General features: G+C 38.5%; 1 protein-coding gene and 1 long non-coding RNA gene across 2 annotated transcripts; both read right to left on the bottom strand.

Annotated features, from left to right (window-relative positions):
* Positions 1-888: 888 nt before the first annotated feature.
* Positions 889-1,742, bottom strand: LOC308399338. Its single transcript, XR_013972130.1, has 3 exons — positions 1,627-1,742; positions 1,186-1,297; positions 889-988 (listed from the first exon to the last, which is right to left on the bottom strand). It is a non-coding gene; the product is annotated as an uncharacterized lncRNA (long non-coding RNA).
* Positions 1,743-3,925: 2,183 nt separating this feature from the next.
* On the bottom strand, positions 3,926-8,327 carry LOC308399792 (snaclec rhodocytin subunit alpha-like; the record flags this gene model as incomplete). Its single annotated transcript, XM_080887225.1, has 3 exons — positions 3,926-4,269; positions 7,508-7,572; positions 8,179-8,327. 3 exons carry the CDS (start codon positions 8,325-8,327, stop codon positions 3,926-3,928), a joined length of 558 nt encoding a protein of 185 aa, XP_080743351.1.
* Positions 8,328-17,482: the final 9,155 nt, after the last annotated feature.

The following is a 17,482-nucleotide window of genomic DNA, read 5'->3' as shown; positions in this document are numbered from 1 at the left end:
GTTGTTGGCATTAAGAGTCTCAGTAAATACATTCATCAATCCCTCATCAGACCAGCTCATAATGTTTGTTTTTTTTACCAATATTACAAATACTGAAAATGGAGATATTTCTCCCATGTTTTTATTTTTTATTTTTCTGTTTTCCAAGGTCACATAATCGTTTTTAGATTTTATTTCAATTTTTAGTTAACTACAGGGTTTTGTTTTTACATCTAGTTTTAATTTTGTATTTAGTTTTAGCTAACTATAATAACCGTGCCCCACAGCATTACACCCCCACCACCAGCCAGAACTGTGGATACAAGACACGATGGATGCACATGGATGGATCCATGCTGTAGGCCATCTACAGTTCCATATGTGTTGTGTTTAGAGATGCTGTTCTGCATATCTTGGTTGTACAAATTTCCCTTTCAAGCACATCTCAAGGATGCTGTTGCAGTGCAGTGTTTTTAATTTTCTATCATCAAGTTGCAGTATACAAACCAAAGGTTCTGTTTGGTTTTGCTCTTTATTTGCAAAAGAAAAACACAAAGTCCAACTCTAGCAAATCTGTGTATATTTTTAAAAAACCTCAACTTATCTGTTAACAGCATGTTAAGGATACATTTTTCTCACATACACACACAGTTGAATAGTATCATAGATGGTTCACATAAATTATTTTACTTATACTGGCTCTAACATTAAGTATACAACATATTTCTGTATTAGTAAACTGTGTACATGACTAAAGATGATATCCGATCTCGGACAGCTAGATAAAGATGTCCACTGTCCCCTCTTCTGCTTTTTCTCGTTCTGTAAAGAGGCGGTGTGTATTATGGTTAATGTACATAGCCTCTGAGAGTGTATGACATTGGGAGAGCATGGTATGTATCTTTTTACCTAATGCAGCATTGATGGATCCAGCCTCTTCATCTCCCTCTGGACCCAATCATCGTCTGGATTGGCACACACAGGTTTGGACTTCTTTTTCATCTGAAACCTACATATGTGAGTATCATTATTTAAAGTTCTCAAGCTTATTTTAGAAGCTCACACACTTCATTAAATGTCGATCATGCACTTCCTAAATTGGGTTTTTCTTTTTCCGTCAGTCTGTGCTTATTAATTATGCTGGAATTTGACAGTGCAGGAAAACAAAACCAGTCAGAAGTGAAGGATCTTACACTGTATACTCACAAAACAGCTGTCATGTTGCAGACAGTGTTCGGTTCCTGCATAGTGTAACCGACGATGTTTCTCTTCTTTTTTATGTCGTTAACATAGCCGAGGCAGCACTTGCCATACGAGCCTGGAGAGAAAGTTAGAGAGTAACGGAGAAATAAACCACCCCGCTTGGAAATGTTGTGGACAGTGCTGTCCAGTATTATTCCCACATCCCCTCACTAAAAAAAACAACAGGTGTTCAGAAACAAAGACAAAGGAATGAGGCTTCAGGAACTGTGGTTAACCCAAGATGTGGCATAAAAAACCCCACCAAAAGATGGGTGCATATTTTTAGTCAGATTTTTAGAAGATACTGTGAAGAGCTGCATGGTTACATTTCTGTGAATTCTGTTAAAAGTAGATATTTAAGTGGAAATGTTGAGTTCTGCATCCAGTCCATTCTGTTTGACTTACCTTGTGCCAGACTCAGGTACGTGCAGATGAAGAGAAGAATGAAAACAAAAGCATGAAACTTCATCGCTGCTGCTGTTGTTCTTGTTGTTTTGCTCATTGCACAGAAACACTAAGAGATTAAATAAAAGAGCAAAGTCAAACAGAAAGGTGGAGGCAGAATAAATCACACCCACTGCTTTACAGATGTTGGGCAAATATACAGTTTTTTCCAAAGCAAATCCCTCCCTCTGTGCTCTTTCATAAGAGCACAGAGGGAGGCATTTGTTCTCATTTCTTTAGTTCAATCTAAAAAACATCCCAAAGGTGCCCTCAACAAATTTGATTCAAGCTACAACGACTACAGCAGATACAAAGTAACTGAAGGTCACGTCATTAAGAAATCAGAGAAAACATCCGTCAATGATTTGGCACAGGAACCAGGATGTGTATATTAATGAGACCAATAGTGTGATACTGAGTTCAGTATGTAGCCCACTATATTGTGCTAAATAAATCATTTTTTGGGAAATCAAAAAATATGTTAAATATTGTACTATACTAAATGAAAAATGATCACCTGTGAATAAAAATATACACAAAATGTATAATTTGTGTTGACCATCATGTCTGGTTCTGAAGAATCAACATGCTGGTTTAAAGCTTATAAAAATTGCACAAACTCTTTTTGCCTCAGCTGCTGCGTTTCCATTTTTATTTGTAAATTTTTCACTACATCACTGCATCCATTTTCCATTTTCCAAGCAGAATGTAAAGAAATGAGGGGTGGTTCTACACTGTCGCACAGACCATATGGGAAATGTGAACATGTTTAATTGCTGTGAAATTGTTGGCTCATGTGAACCATCTAGTGTTCTCTTAATTACTTAAAAAAAATCCTGAACAATACACACTTTTTTACTGACACTAATGATAAAAATATTTAATGTTTAATATTTTTGTTTCAAATTTCATTATCAGTTATACCAGTGTTCCCAGTTCACAGGAAAATCTGACAACATTGTTAAACAGGGTCAGAAAAATAAAAATAAACATTTTACTTAAGTCCTTAAATTTAAATAATTATATATAAACATTGCATTTGGGGGGTTAAGACAGTTATTTACATATTAGATATTATATATTTTGACTTACCTTGTGCCAGACTCAGGTACGTGCAGATTTTATTTTTATTTGAATTTTATTTTATTTGTATTCTTTCACTTATTGTTGCATTTGTGTTGTTGCTGCCTGTGTTTGAGTAATTTCTGTAACTGTGAGACACCTGCTGCTGCCGATCTTGGCCAGGTCTCCCTTGAAAAAGAGGTTTTTAATCTCAATGGGATCTTCCTGGTTAAATAAAGGTTAATAAAATAATAATAAAAATAAATAAGCTTATAATTGCTGTATACACTACAAAGCCATCACCTTATGTTATCTAACAGGTGAAGAGTTATTGAGCTAGAACAGATTCCTATTTTGTAACAAATATGTGACAGAATACAAAGAAATAAACTTCAAAAGAAAAATAAAAACAAAGAAATGCTATCGTTGTTATGTGTCGCTTGTTTCTAGCCTGGAAACAGAGAAAACGTACTTTTAACAGTGTTTTTAGGCTGTGATTGTAACTCTTGTTTTTCTTTCTCCGTTGCTGCAGTCGGTCTCTGTCTCATTGGTCCAGTTCTCATAGCAGACAAAGCCGGTCATTGACCCAGAGCCACAGATCAAGAGCACAGCTGTAGCACAGTCCCAGCCAGACGTGGGCTGTGTTGGTGTTCTTGGCTGCCTCCTTCACCAGTTCCTGCTGTTCCGGGTTTGTGATGGAGACCAGGTCAAACATGCACTCTGCATTATTTTAAGGCCTCATGCTATTATTTTTCTTTCTTTAATCAAAGGTTTTTGTTTCTCTTTGTATGTTGTTTTTTTTAAATAAAAAATTGTTACTTGCTCAGGATAAGTATTACTATAAATCTTGTATCTTTGTCAGATTATGGAAAGTTTATATAAGCATACAAATGCTGTGGTATATTTTACTCTACAGTACGTATCGCTTTTAAACTTATTTAGGAATAAAGCATTCTACAGTTTGAAAAATAAAAAACAGCTTCTAACACATTAGCTTTGAGGACCAAATGTTGCCTTAGTCCCTGATGTATCCCACCCACTAACAGGCTCTATGATGAAGAGATAATCAGTGTAATTCACCTTACATGTCCGGGGTCATAATTTTATGCCTGATCAACTTAAATGATTGTTATGTGTCATCTGTTTCTAGTATTGGCACATTTTTAACCCATGGCTGCTACACTGCTTTTAAAACCAGTCACAGAGAACAGATGAAGTTAAACTTCTCTCCATCATCTTTCTTGAACCATTTATGTTCTCCTCCTGTCTCCATGGCTACAGCCAGGTTGCAATGTCCAGTGTCTGTCTCATTGGCCCAGTTCTGATAGCAGGCAAGCTGGTCATTGACCCAGAACCACAGATCGAGAGCGCAGCTGTAGCGCAGTCCCAGCCAGACATACGGAGTGGTGGCATTCTTGGCTTTCTCCTTCACCAATTCTTGCTGTTCACTGCTTGTGATGGAGACCAGGCCATCATGGTGCTTTCTGCAGTAAATTAAGGCGTCGTCCCAATTTTTGCTTTCATTGATCAGGATCCATTTTTCTGTCATGAAAGAACACATGATGTTCGTTTATAAGAACAGAAGAAAACTCCATAGTAGTTTGTGTTATTTAGCTTGATGATGAAACTTATACCAGCGTTCCTCATGTACACTTCTTTCAGTGAGAATAAGAAAGATTTAAAAAATTATTTTAACATTTATTCCTTCAGTAAGAAAACTGACAGAAACCAGATGTAAAAGCTGAATCTTTGCAAATCTCACCATCATAGCAGAAGAAAGGTTTTGTGTTGTTACAATCATCAGCGCTCCATTTTCCTTCTTTGTTTAATGCAATCATCGCACACTTCCTGGTGCCGCTGTCAGTTTTAGAAAGCTCTACAGTCAACTCATCGACACTTTCCCAGTGTCTGTAAGAAGAATTACTCCCATCTGACCACCTCCAGGTGTCTCTGAACAGGCCGATCCATGATGGTGGTTTACGAGATAATTTACTGACTGCTTCCTTTAACTGTTCTGCTCCACTGGCCAGGTCTGTGTGGTGCTGTCTGCAGTAGCTCTGAGCCTCACACCACTTTTTTTTTGTGTCAATCAAATGGAGTGATTTGTTTTGTTCTGTGGAATAAAGAGAAAAAAGTGTCACAAGAAATGCACATTTTTTGATCTCAGACAATAGTTTTTTTTCATGAAAACTGGAAAATATTAACCTGGAATACTGAAAATTGTGATCCTTTCATTGTGCTGTATTGTAACAATAAGATCAATAATTAATGACTAGCTCAATAATTCATACTGCATGTCGAAACAACCCACTAACAAAAAATGCGACTTAAAAAAGAGTCCAAAGCTGAAGTATGATTGTAAAAGTACTTTCATGTTTTACTCTCTGTAGCAACGTTAGGGGAATACCCACTGCTGTGACATCATGCTCAGGATGTCTTTGCTCTGTGTGGCAGAGAAACAGTTCTCTGAAGTTTTATTCTTTCCCAGTTAAATTTACACAATTTATTTCCTTTCCTTTTCATAGTCTTTTATTTTAGGTCACGAGCAGTTGTCTAAGCATTTCACTGCATATCGTACTGTGTATGACTGTGTATGTGACAAATAAAATTTGAATTTGAATTTTATGTTATTTTGTGTAATACCATTTGGCACCACAAGATGGTGCAGTAAATCAATGAAACATACAGTCTGCTCTGCTCTAAAAAAAAAAAGCAGTGCTTCTTTTCATATTCATTAGAGGTGAATTATATTTAAATATGAACAGTTATTTAATTAATTAATTAATGATTGCCTTATTCTCACCATTATAGCAGACAAAAGCGTGATTGTTAGAACAGCCAACATCCACCAGCCCATCAGGGCTTTTAATCCGTCCACAGTTCTCAAGATGTTCAGGTTTATCATTAGGTTCCCCTACTTTCCATTTCATCTCTTTATCATGGAACTCCACTCCTGGCAGAGACCAGTGCCACATCCTGTTTTCTCTTCCTGATATGCTGTACAGCCCAATCCAGGCGTTTGCTTGATTCTCTGTAGAATCTATGTACAGAGTCTCCCTATATGTCACGTCAGGCACTGTGGCCAGGTCTTTATATCCTTCTCTACAGTAGCTCTGAGCTTCGTCCCATGTTTTAGGCTCTTTAATAAAATAGTACTTATAGCGCTGGCATGAAAACAAGGAACACTGACCTAAAAAGAAAAAAACAAATATACACCTTCATAAATGTATAAACATAATGATGTCAGAGAAGTCATTAAGAAAGTTAAATCAGGAGGGAAGACATCACATAAAGAAAGCAACACATGCCTAAAACGAGTAGTTTCAGTGCTTTTAGTGATTACACAGTAACAGTGCACTAATCTGAAGTGAATTATTTTGTAGTTTTTCCAGTAAAATGATCTACTTACCCATTAGAATGAGCAGAAAAGGTCTCCAGTGCATCTTTGCTCTGTTTGATAGACCCAGTATTTCAGTGTGTGGTTAGTTTTTTTTTAAAATTGTTGTTGTTTTTAGAAGTGGAGAAAAGACAATTGTCAAAGTTAATATGGTTTCACTGCTTTGTCTAAGAAAGCTCAATAGAAGGACGGATAGCAATAACAAAGGAGGGAAATGTGCAGATGATAAAAATGCAACTAAACAAGGAAAATAAGAAGCTGAGACTTTTTGTTTTGTTTTGCAATTTCACAGCTTGGAACAGCCGTTTTAACACAAACTGTTTTACTGCAGGACTATTTTATCACTGCCTTATATTGCTATTTTTGTTTCTGTCATTATAGCCACCCCCTGTGACAGCAAACAAGAATAAAACATGGGCTCTACATTTAATATGTGAAAATACATTAGTATCAATCTCTAAAGAAATACATTTTAACCTCTATTCTGAGCCAATAATGTCAAATTACACTACAAAGTTTCTACTTACGTCAGGTTGTTCCTCTGTCCCTGCTTCACTCTGATCTGTTCTTATTCTGGGTCATTGAATGAAACATTCAGCTCTAACAAGAGGATTCTGTATTATGTATTTGAACATTCAAAACAGAAGTCAGTCATTCACAATCTAATCTAGATGAAGCCATGGAAAACAGGAAAGACGACAGGCCGATCTTAAATTCAAAACCGGACCAGGAAATGTGCAGCTATTGCACATTTAAAAAACAAAAACATTTCAATAAATTCAAATTATCTGTCACCATAATGCCTTTCATCCACTTTGAAGGTGAGATTCATATCATATGGTTATTTATAGCTACTCTAAAGATGCAGCATTTGACATCTGCTTTCTATCAGTGTACTTTATGAAGATGAACTGAAACTTTTACTCCCACGAATCCCTTTTTTCCTATTTAAAAAGCACACACAGCTGGTGGATGTCAGCCACGTGAGCCAGTGATAATACTCAAGTGTGTGACTATCTGTGATGTGTCAAATTCTAGTAGATTTATATCAAAGTTTGCAGTGATCAGTAAATCTAATTGTGGTGGAGGTGTGGTCCCTGGATCAACTGCAGGGGACGGGTGGTGCCAGGGAGGTTGGTGGGTCAGGTGGGGATGATTTATGATGAGGTTTTCCCCCTTTTCAGTGATGTCACAGACCGGAGATGGAGGGGGAGGGTGCAGCTGACTGCAGAACTGGCTGCCGTGGGTGCTGAGAGTGAAAGTGTCCCTGAGCGATTAATAAACCCATAAAGGTGAACACGGGGTGCTGGCTCCTTTACAGTTGTTTACAAATCATTTTTATAGCAAATGAAAAAGAAACCAAGTGTTTGTTCCATCACTTACCTTGAATAAGAGGGACAGGAGACCAGCCACAAAGGCTGGCACATCCCACATCGATGGAGACAACACTGAATGTCACACCGCTCAGAGAAAAACACTGAAACATGACTGTAGAAAAATGTGGTCCACACCGAATAGTCATTAAAAACATACGAACAGAATTATATTAAGGTTTGTAACTTCATCATGCACATATTGTTATTAGACTTTGTTGGTTCTCGCTGGATGAAACTGGATGCAAAGAAGATTAAAATCTCGTAGTGACTGGTTGGGTCGCTGCAGTTTTTCATGTTGGTCTGCAAACACAAAGTGTCACAAGGAAAAACACTCATTCTTATCAATGTTATATAGATTAATATTTAAGTATAATTTCCCAATAATACACATCTTATGTGTAGTGAGGTGTTTTATACTAGTGTGGTCATCCTGTAAAAAGTGTGAAAAGTTATTATTGTTTGTAGCCTGGACGATGCAACAATATTGTATTTTTCCAGACTTGCTAGAAATATAAGGTCTATCACCGGTAAGCCTGTCAGAAAGAATAGATGAAGTTTAACTCTTCATCTGTTTTCTTGGACCACTCGTCTTCTCCTACTTGCTTCTACAGACATGTCAAACTGTCCAGTCTCTGTCTCATTGGTCCAGTTATCATAGCAGAGAAGCTGATCACTGACCCAGAACCAGAGATCAAGAGCACAGCTGTAGCACAGTCCCAGCCAGATGTGTTGGTGTTCTTGGCTGCCTCCTTCACCAGTTCCTGCTGTTCCATGTTCATGATGGAGACCAGGTCAAAGGTGCACTCTGCAGTAATTTCAGGCCTCATCCCGTTATTTGCTTTCTTTGATCGGGATCAACATTTCTGCCATGAGTAAACACAGATGTTTGGTTGAATCTGAGGACATCGGGCTTCAGTAAGAACGACATTAAAATGTGAGGCGAAACAAAACAGGGCACAAAAAAACAAACAGAAGAAAAAGTACGAGTTAGGCTTTACGTTTTGACTTTAACATTTTCCCCGTATCATCTTTACTTTTCTTACTTTACTTCATTGCTTTGCTTTCTTCATTTCAATATGGCATCTTACTTAAAATTCTAAAATTAATTAAGTAAGAATGCTGACAAAGACCTTATTTAGAAATCTCACCATCATAGCAAAAGAAAGGTTTTGTGTTGTTACAATCATCAGCGCTCCATTTTCCTTCTTTGTTTAATGCAGTCATTGCACATTTCGTAGTGCCACTGTCAGTTTTAGACAGCTCTTCTTCAACTCGTGCACACTTTCCCAGTGTCTGTAAGAACAGTCACTCCCACTTGACCGCCTCTGGGTGTTTTTGAATGATAACTAATAAGTAAAAAGTTATATCAAAACTAAGAGAGTGAAAATGGTGAGTGAAGAGAAAATACTCAAGTAAAACCCTCAGCAGCTTAAACCTGTTGCAGTGTAGCTGGAAGCAGCTCTCCAAACTGGGAGCTGGAACGGCAAGGGCGGGGTAAGTGGTCAGAGTGAGGCAGATTGGTGATCAATTAGATCACCAATCTGATCCAAGGGGTGCTGTGATGCAAAGAGCTGCCGAGTAAAAACCAGCTTCAGGATGAAGGAGTGCATTGCCAGAGGATGGAGGTGGCAGACAACAGGACGGCTGAGGGAAGGAAAACAAAGGCTGAATAAATGTTTCTATGAACAAAACCCTCTTTCTGTGAAACTCTGTGGTGGCCAGCACTAACTGTGGTTAGCTGAAGACTTGGCAAAGAGTCGTGGTGAGCACTGCTCATCAGTACTGGCAGCTCAGTTGCCAGCAGGTGTGGAGACACGCAGGAATGCAGTGACTCCACCCAGGGGTGGAAATGACGACTCGGTGGAAAAACCCAAGCACATGACAATTTCATGTTAGCACTACTGGCACCACTTTCTCTGGTTTATAAAATATAGTCTATTTCGAGGAAGAACAGTAAAGAAAGCATGGAAATGTACAGACTTTACTATTGTTACTTCAAGTTTTAGGAATATCTGCCTCCATTCACTGTAAAAAAACAAACAAACAAACAAATAAAAAAGACTTCAAATAAATATTTTTATAAAAGAAAATGGTAAAAACATTCAGACCTGGACATTGGTCTTCATTCGTCTTTGATTGTCTCCCCTTTGTGGGCTAAGGAAGAATTTACTGCTGGAACAGGAGGACTGTAATCTGCATTTGAATATTAAAAAATAAGTCTGAATTCCATTACATCCTTCAACATCTAATTTACATAATGTCATGTAAGCAGAAGAGACAAGAGGCCAAACAGACGCTCTACTGCTCCTCAATCCAAACTGCTCAGCCCGACTCTGTTCCTCTGATATACTTCTTCCTAATCCTGTCATTTCTGGTCACTCTCAGCAAACATCTCAACATCTTGAGCTCTGCCTCCTTCAGGTTTGGCTCCTGTCTTTCTGTCAGTACCACTGTCTCCACCGTCCTTCTGTGGAGTGCACATTTTCAAGCCCCAACGCTTTTTAAGTGTTTTGACTACCACCATGCTGGTTTTGCTGGAGCCATAGAGTACTGCATTTGTTGAGGGTAGAGTGCTAAGCTATCAGCTAATGCTTTGTTATTATGAAGCTACATCCACTATCTGTACAAGTGCATCGGAAACAGACAATAAAATACAGTATGAGCCACCAAATCTCAAGAAAAAACTTTTTGGATCATCTGTATCATTCAGCGAGCTAAACATAGTGAACAGTCTCAGGTTCTGTGAGCTGAGGTGAGGTCCACACACAGGTCAGCTATAGCCACCACTAGGAAAACAGACAGGGCTGTGCCCCCCCCCACACACCCTCTAGCAGATCATTACATGAAGGAACCTTTTAAAAACAAACACGTCCATGCTCACAGGTGTACACACGGGTGATCACACACACAAACTACACCCTTTTTGGCTCCTACCTCAAAGCACACTGTGCGCTCTCGATCTTACGTGCTGCACAATAATGTTTAATATTTAGTATTTACAGTTATATTCCCATATATCATCGTGATGTTGTTTATTCTATAGCTCTCGTTTTCTTCTGCTTGTTTTCTTTTTTCATTCTTAACAGGTGAAATTAAAAAAGTATCTACTGTTATCTATTGTTAGCTAGTTTCTTGTGATGGTGTTGTTTTTATTATGTTGCTCTTTGTTGTTTGTTTTCTCTTCTGGTTTTTTATCTCCATACAGGTGATCCAGTTGTTTTGTTTGTTTTTCTTTTTTTTCCCTTCCCCCCTTTCTCACCTTCTCTTCTCCCCTCTATTTTTCTTTCTCTCCCTCTCTTTCTGTCATTCTTTCTCCCTGTCCAATCCCCCAGTCATGTCTGTCTTATCTTTAAAAAACGAAATTAAAATAAATACATAATTATAATAAAGGTCAAATGGACCAATATGGCAAGGCCATGATGATCCACTTGGTAAAGTAAATCCACTTGGCATCTTTCTTGGCCTTCAGACAACAATTCTGATGGCTAAAGATCCAAACGGGACAGGCAAAAAAAAAAAAAAAAAAACGAAAACACAAGAAACACAATCATTAAATCAAAACAGGAACCAAGACTCAAAAATATTAGTTCTGTATTTCTCAAAATTCTGTTTAAGATACCATTTTGTATAAAATCCTGTGAAAGTTATTATCACCAAAATTAAATTGACTAAATAAATAAACTTGCTTTTTAAATCTAGTAAAGGAGTAAGGTATACTGCAAGTGAGAAGCAAGTGTCCAAAGTTTTTATCAGTTACATGAAATTGCCAAAATGAAGCCTTATTTTCCTCCTAAAGACCTAGAAAAACTCATTCATGCGTCCATCACCTCTAGCCTGGACTACTGCACATCTCTCTATTTAAACAGCCTTCTCTCCAGCGTTTGCAGTTAGTCTAACACTTGTCTTTTAACAGGTGTTAGTATGTATGAACACATCACTCAGGCTTTACACTGTACATTATCGTACTGATTTTAAGATTCTTATAAGATTCTAATTATACATGACAAACATGACAAACTCAGAATTTACATTTAAAGAAGAGTAACTGCAAAAAACAACAGGAGCCCTTAGAGAGCCCCGAAGGGCAAGGGCTACACAAAAACACTGACGTTTATACTGAGATGGAAATCTGGTGTAGTGTATTCATCTTTTTGTGTCATTGTGAACTCATTTAATGTGTATTGAAAAAAAATGTTTCAAAGAGCTCAAAGAAAGTTCTTATAACCCCTAATAACTAATATATCATTTAAAAGTTTGGATATGATCCTTTGGAAACTAAAGCTTTATCCTAAATTTTATGACCCTGACTTTGTACCTATACATAAGGTGTAGTTTATAATTTTTAACCATTTGTATGGAGCAGATTTTGGCTTATATAAGCTAAAAGGAAACCTTGAGATTCTCTTGAAATTTGAAGCTCAAGGTCAGATGCTTAGCCACACTAGGTACTTGTGTCCCCCAAGGCCTAGTATACTTTGAAGTTTGAAAATGCTTCACAAAAAATTGTGAGTAATATAAAGTTTTCACTGATTTTGGGCAAAAAGAAATTGCCTGTGCTGTTCTTAGTATCTACCCTCACATAAAATTTGAACATACTTTGAAAACTGTGGTGACTCGACAGATGGACAGACAGACAAAAAAAACTAAACAAATGAAACCAATTACATACTCACTCCCTTCAGGGGGAGAAAAGAGTTTTACTTGCCTTTAATCATTCAAGCACTCATTTTCATCATATTTAGAGACTGTGGAGCTCTCTTTAGAGCATTCAGAGGGTGTGCTCAACATTTACAACGAGCTGCACCTCTGGGCAACACTTTTGCCATCTGTCACATTAAACAAATGTCCAGGACAAACATCCCAACCTTTTCTTTTTTATAAAACTTATAGTTGTTGGGCTGAATCAGATAACCCTGAACCATCCTTTAGTTGTTCTGCTGTAGGTTCGCGCTGCTGGTTGACTTCCCATGATGCACTGAAAATGTCTTCCCCTCTTTTCTCTCCCAGTGCGTTTATTCACACCACCGCTGCATGGCAATGTTTGTCTGCTGCCACAGTCTGCGTTTTATCCAAGATCTCTCTAAGCGGTCCTTTTCTCTCGTCTCTCACCTCTATACTGGTCAAGCTGGATGCTAGCTGCCCCACCCTGAGCCTATAGGACAGCTAAAGGTCCTTCCTGTTAAAATCGAGTTCCTCCTTCCCACCAAGTGCTGTGCTTAAAGGTTCGTTTGATCATGTGGCTCGTCTATTTCATATTGTAAGGTCTTTACAATATAAAAAGCCAAAGGAAAACTTTAATGTGGTGCTATATAAATAAAACCTTATTGAATTTCTTATTGAATTTAAATAATATTATTAAAAATATTTAGAAAAGGGAAAATTCACAATTCTTAAATCTTTTTCGACTGAACTTTTACCCATTTCCAGACATTCATTTTTAACATCTGCTGGTGAAACTCAAAATGTACTTACATCATCAGATGACCTCAGTTTGCAAAACTGGATTAAGGTTGAGTGTGAGGAAAATGTGAGTCATTTTTGTGGAAAAACATATCAAATAACGATCTTAAAGAAAACAAGAAAACTGCAAAGACATGTGTGCAGTTTGAAAAATTGCACATAAACGTCAGTCAGTGTTTGGCAGTCAAACTAAGCAGAATAAAGGCTACAATAAAGGCTAAAAAACCTAAAAGAAATCTTTAAAAGAGAGATCAGACGTTTAAATAATTTTGGCAGATTATTTTTTTAATTTTTTTAAGGCTAATACATTTGTTAAATTACATTTTGGTTTCAATCATCCAACTGACTGATGACCACTTTGCACATCACGTACCATTAACCAAATGATGACAATGAAAAAACATCAGCATGACAATATCAATCACATTATTGTGATTTCTTTAACAACACGCCTGTTGTTAAATTAAAAAAAAAAAATGGAAATTGAGGTTTGGCCATCCAAAAGAAGCACACTGACTGTGTTTACAGCGATGTGGTCAACAGGTTTGCCACACCTCAGTGCACGTTGTTGTTTTAACCTTTTTTTATGTGTAATAGTTCTGGTTCGGCTGCATTTTTTTCCGAGGTATCTGAGTAATGCACGGTGCACATGCAGCATGTTCTCTCAAAGCTTCCTGACTTCACAACAAGACTTCCAGCTTTAACAGGTAAGATTTTTTGGTTGCTAGTAAAAATGGAAATTTATAATCAAAACAGTGAGAGGTGTGAGATTATATCAAACAGCTAGAACAGAGAAGAAATCATTTTTATCGTATTTTAAAAATATATATTTTCTGAGGTGTAAAAAGCTACATTTGGAAGATGACTTGTAAACGTCTACAAAAGCTTGCAGATCTAACATAAAACTGATCTGTTCTGGCTTTCACCTGAAAGATGTAAACTAATGTAATCATTCTGGTCTTTTAACAAACATTTATGGTCACTGAGTATTTTAAAAACATGTTTATTATTTCTAACTAATGTTTTGTAACTGATGCACGTGGCACTGCGTCGAGTTTGTGTCTTTTTTTCTCCTTCTGTAAAAGTTATCTTTTTAAAGTGCATACAATTCTAACTCAGCTCTGTAAATCATTCATCAGTCAAACAACTAGTGTTGTGTTTTTCCTCCAAGTGGGATTGCACAATCGTGTAATTTACTTTTCCCACACTGAGCTACCTCGCCCTTGTTCTTGATACAACTGTGTGGTAGTGGCTTCCAGGTAAGTGCATTGCTTAGGTGTGGTTAACAACATGGTAACAAATTTCATACACACAGCTTAACACTACCCAATGTTGCTGTTAACAAATCCATTTACTGATTGCACTGCCTTTGTTGCGTTTTAAGAGAGGTTATAAAACAGACATTTTCGTAATCTTTGGGGAAATCTCTAAATACGCTGATTTAATTGTGTTTTATTTTTGGAAAAAAGTTTCAGGGAATTATTTTAGTCTTGGTAGCCAGGATCGGTCCACCAGGACCTCCGCTCCTGGCTTGCCGCCCGGCTCACAGTGCACCCGACCCCTATGGCACCTCCTGTGGGTGGTGGGCCTGCAGGAGGATGGGCCCATGTCCCCTTTTCTGGCTGTGCCCAGCCGGCTCCATGGACTAATGCCTGGCCACCTGACGCTCACCCTCGGGCACCGTCCCCAGGCCTGGCTCCAGGGTGGGGCCCCAGTAACCCTATCCCAGGCAGGGTGAACTGTTCCCTCGATGGTCTTGTCATAGGGGTCTTCTGAATCGCTCTTTGTCTGGTCCCTCACCCAGGACCAATTTGCCATGGGAGACCCTATCAGGGGGGCAGAAGCCCCCAGACAACATAGCCCCTGGGACCCCTGAGACACACAAACCCCTCCACCACGATAAGGTAGCGATTCCCTTAGAGATAGGGTGAGAAGTTTGGCCATCCGGGAGGGGCTCAGAGTAGAGCCGCTACTCCTCCACATCGAAAGGAACTAGTTGAGGTGGTTCGGGCATCTGACAAGGATGCCTCCTGGGTGAGGTGTTCTGAGCATGTCCCACTGGGAGGAGGCCCCGGGGCAGACCCAGGACATGCTGGAGAGATTATATCTCTCGGCTGGCCTGGGAACGCATTGGTGTTCCCCTGGACAGCTGGAGGAGGTGGCTGGGGAGAGGGAGGTCTGGGCTTCTCTGCTTGGGCTGCTGCCCCCACGATCCGGCCTCGGATAAATGGAAGAAAATGGATGGATGGATGGATGGATGGATGGAGGGCTGAATTATTTTAGTTCACTAATTCTAGGAGGTCAGAGTTCAGAGTTGTGATGTCATCAGTAAGCGCAGAAGAAGAAAAAACAGTGTTTGAGAGCATTGTTTGGTGATGATATGCTATGCTGCCTGTAAACTCCAAACCTGAAGTGAGGAGAATAAAGAGAGTGAAGTCATGTCTCTCTGAGTGTGCAACACTTAGATATCACTCATCAAAACAACACAGTCAAAGTTGCATTTATTGTATGCAATACCATGAGGTCATAAATATTTGGTCTTCATACAAATGAAATAGCTGTCAAGCTGGGATTTAAAGTTTTTTTTTATAGGGATTTGCCTATGGTCCAGTGCCATCCCAGTAATCCTTCTATTCTTCCTACTCCTTTTTAACTTGCAAACATATTCACTTAGTGTACATTAGATACCTTTTGATGTTCAATTCAGTTCAATTCAATTTTATTTATATAGCAAGAGCATTTGCTTCAAAGTGTTTTGTACTGTAAAGCAAACGACCCTAGAATAATAGAGAGAAAACCCCAACAATCAGATCACCCCCTGTGAGCAAGCATAGGGGGAGAAAAACTCCCTTTTACCAAGAAACCTCCAGCAGAGCTGGGCTCAGAGAGGGGCAGCTACCTGGGTGTGAGGGAAGTCACATGACATTTAGAAAACAAAACTTGTTCTTTGTCTTGTTAAATCAGCCTCTTAATGAGGAATATGTGCTAAACGTGAAAGTTTTGCATTAGGTGTTCTTGCTTGGTACTGATTTCCATGTATTAACAGGTACAGTAACCAGTCAACAACAATGACAGCCAACTGGAATACTGACCTCTTTGGCTGTTGTGACGACATAAAATCTTGTAAGCAACCAAAGAATTTTTTTATTTATATTTCCCTTTTATCATCATATGCTGCATTTAGATAATGTACTAAAACATAAATAAACATAAATATTGTTTCCAGGCTGCTATGGTTTCTGGTGTTGCCCTTGCCTCGCCTGTACCGTTGCAGGAATGTTTGAAGAGAACCGCTGTCTCCCATTATGTGACATCTGCAGCCCCGCTGTGTTATCAGCCTTTGGGATACCACTGTTTGTGCCTCCTGCTGCCTTGGGTCTGAGGGTTGGCGTTCGACACAAATATGGCATCCAGGTAAAACCCTATAACACTTACTAATAAAAATATTATTCTGACAGATATTTTTTAGGCTCCCACTGGTAAATTACTAACTAAGAAATGGTACAAGTAGTAAAATGAGTATAGTTACAGAATATTTCTCTACAGGGCTCTATCTGTAAGGACATCGCCACTTCCTGTGTCTGTGTGTGGTGCACCTGGTGCCAGTTGCATCGCGAGTTAAAAATTCGCAAACACGGCACCCGTGTCGTCAACATGCAGCCTACACCCACTGGGAAAAATTGAGAGTTTGTTATGGCTTCGTGCTGAGGTTGCTCCTCGTTGGTGTGATCTGTCCTCTAAGATCTGTTATGTTTGGTCTCACCAAACTAATTGATATTTGGTTATGATGGTCTTGCTTTTGACCTTTCTTTTCCCTCTAAGGATTTCTGCTGTGATACACTCAAGACAAGCATCGTATGTTTTATATATGCATGGTTTTCATTGCCTCTCTGAGCTAGCTCGTGACATGTAAGTTAATTATTTTAATGCTACAATAATGATGATCATGACAATTGAGAAACTGAGATCAATGACCCTCAAACACATCTACAAAAATAAAAGTGAACTCTACTAAGTTCTTAAATCTCTGTGTGAATCTGTAACTTTTTTAGACATACTAACTTTGTATATGTAAAAGTATCTCAAACTAAATCCATCTAACCCAAAAGTCCTGTTACATGAAAAACAAAACATGCTGTAAACAAGATCAGCCCACAGTCACGGGTAATGTTGTTGTAATGTTATGCAAATGTGAAAAATACCTAAATGGAAATGTTCTATTTCAATACTTGTCTAAGAGATCATGAATATCAATTTGTCCGTGATGCTATGATTTTCATGATTACTTGAGATCTGTTTAATCCCACCATATGAATCTATGATGTCATGACAAGCAAGGAAGCAATGCTTGTCTTTCTGTAAAAAGTCACGGATGCACCCATGAACATGGTTGGCTTGGTGGGCTTCCAGCTGAGAGCAGATCTTCAGAGGAGAACAACGGCAATGTTGGATTAAAATGAGTCCACAATTACAGTATGATCTGCAAATATACAGACATAATGCATCATTACACATTTTGTAC

This window comes from Rhamphochromis sp. 'chilingali', assembly GCF_963969265.1.
Source record: "Rhamphochromis sp. 'chilingali' genome assembly, chromosome: 7".
In the NCBI taxonomy this organism is placed as follows: Eukaryota; Metazoa; Chordata; class Actinopteri; order Cichliformes; family Cichlidae; genus Rhamphochromis; species Rhamphochromis sp. 'chilingali'.
This window is presented reverse-complemented; position numbering and strand designations above follow the sequence as displayed.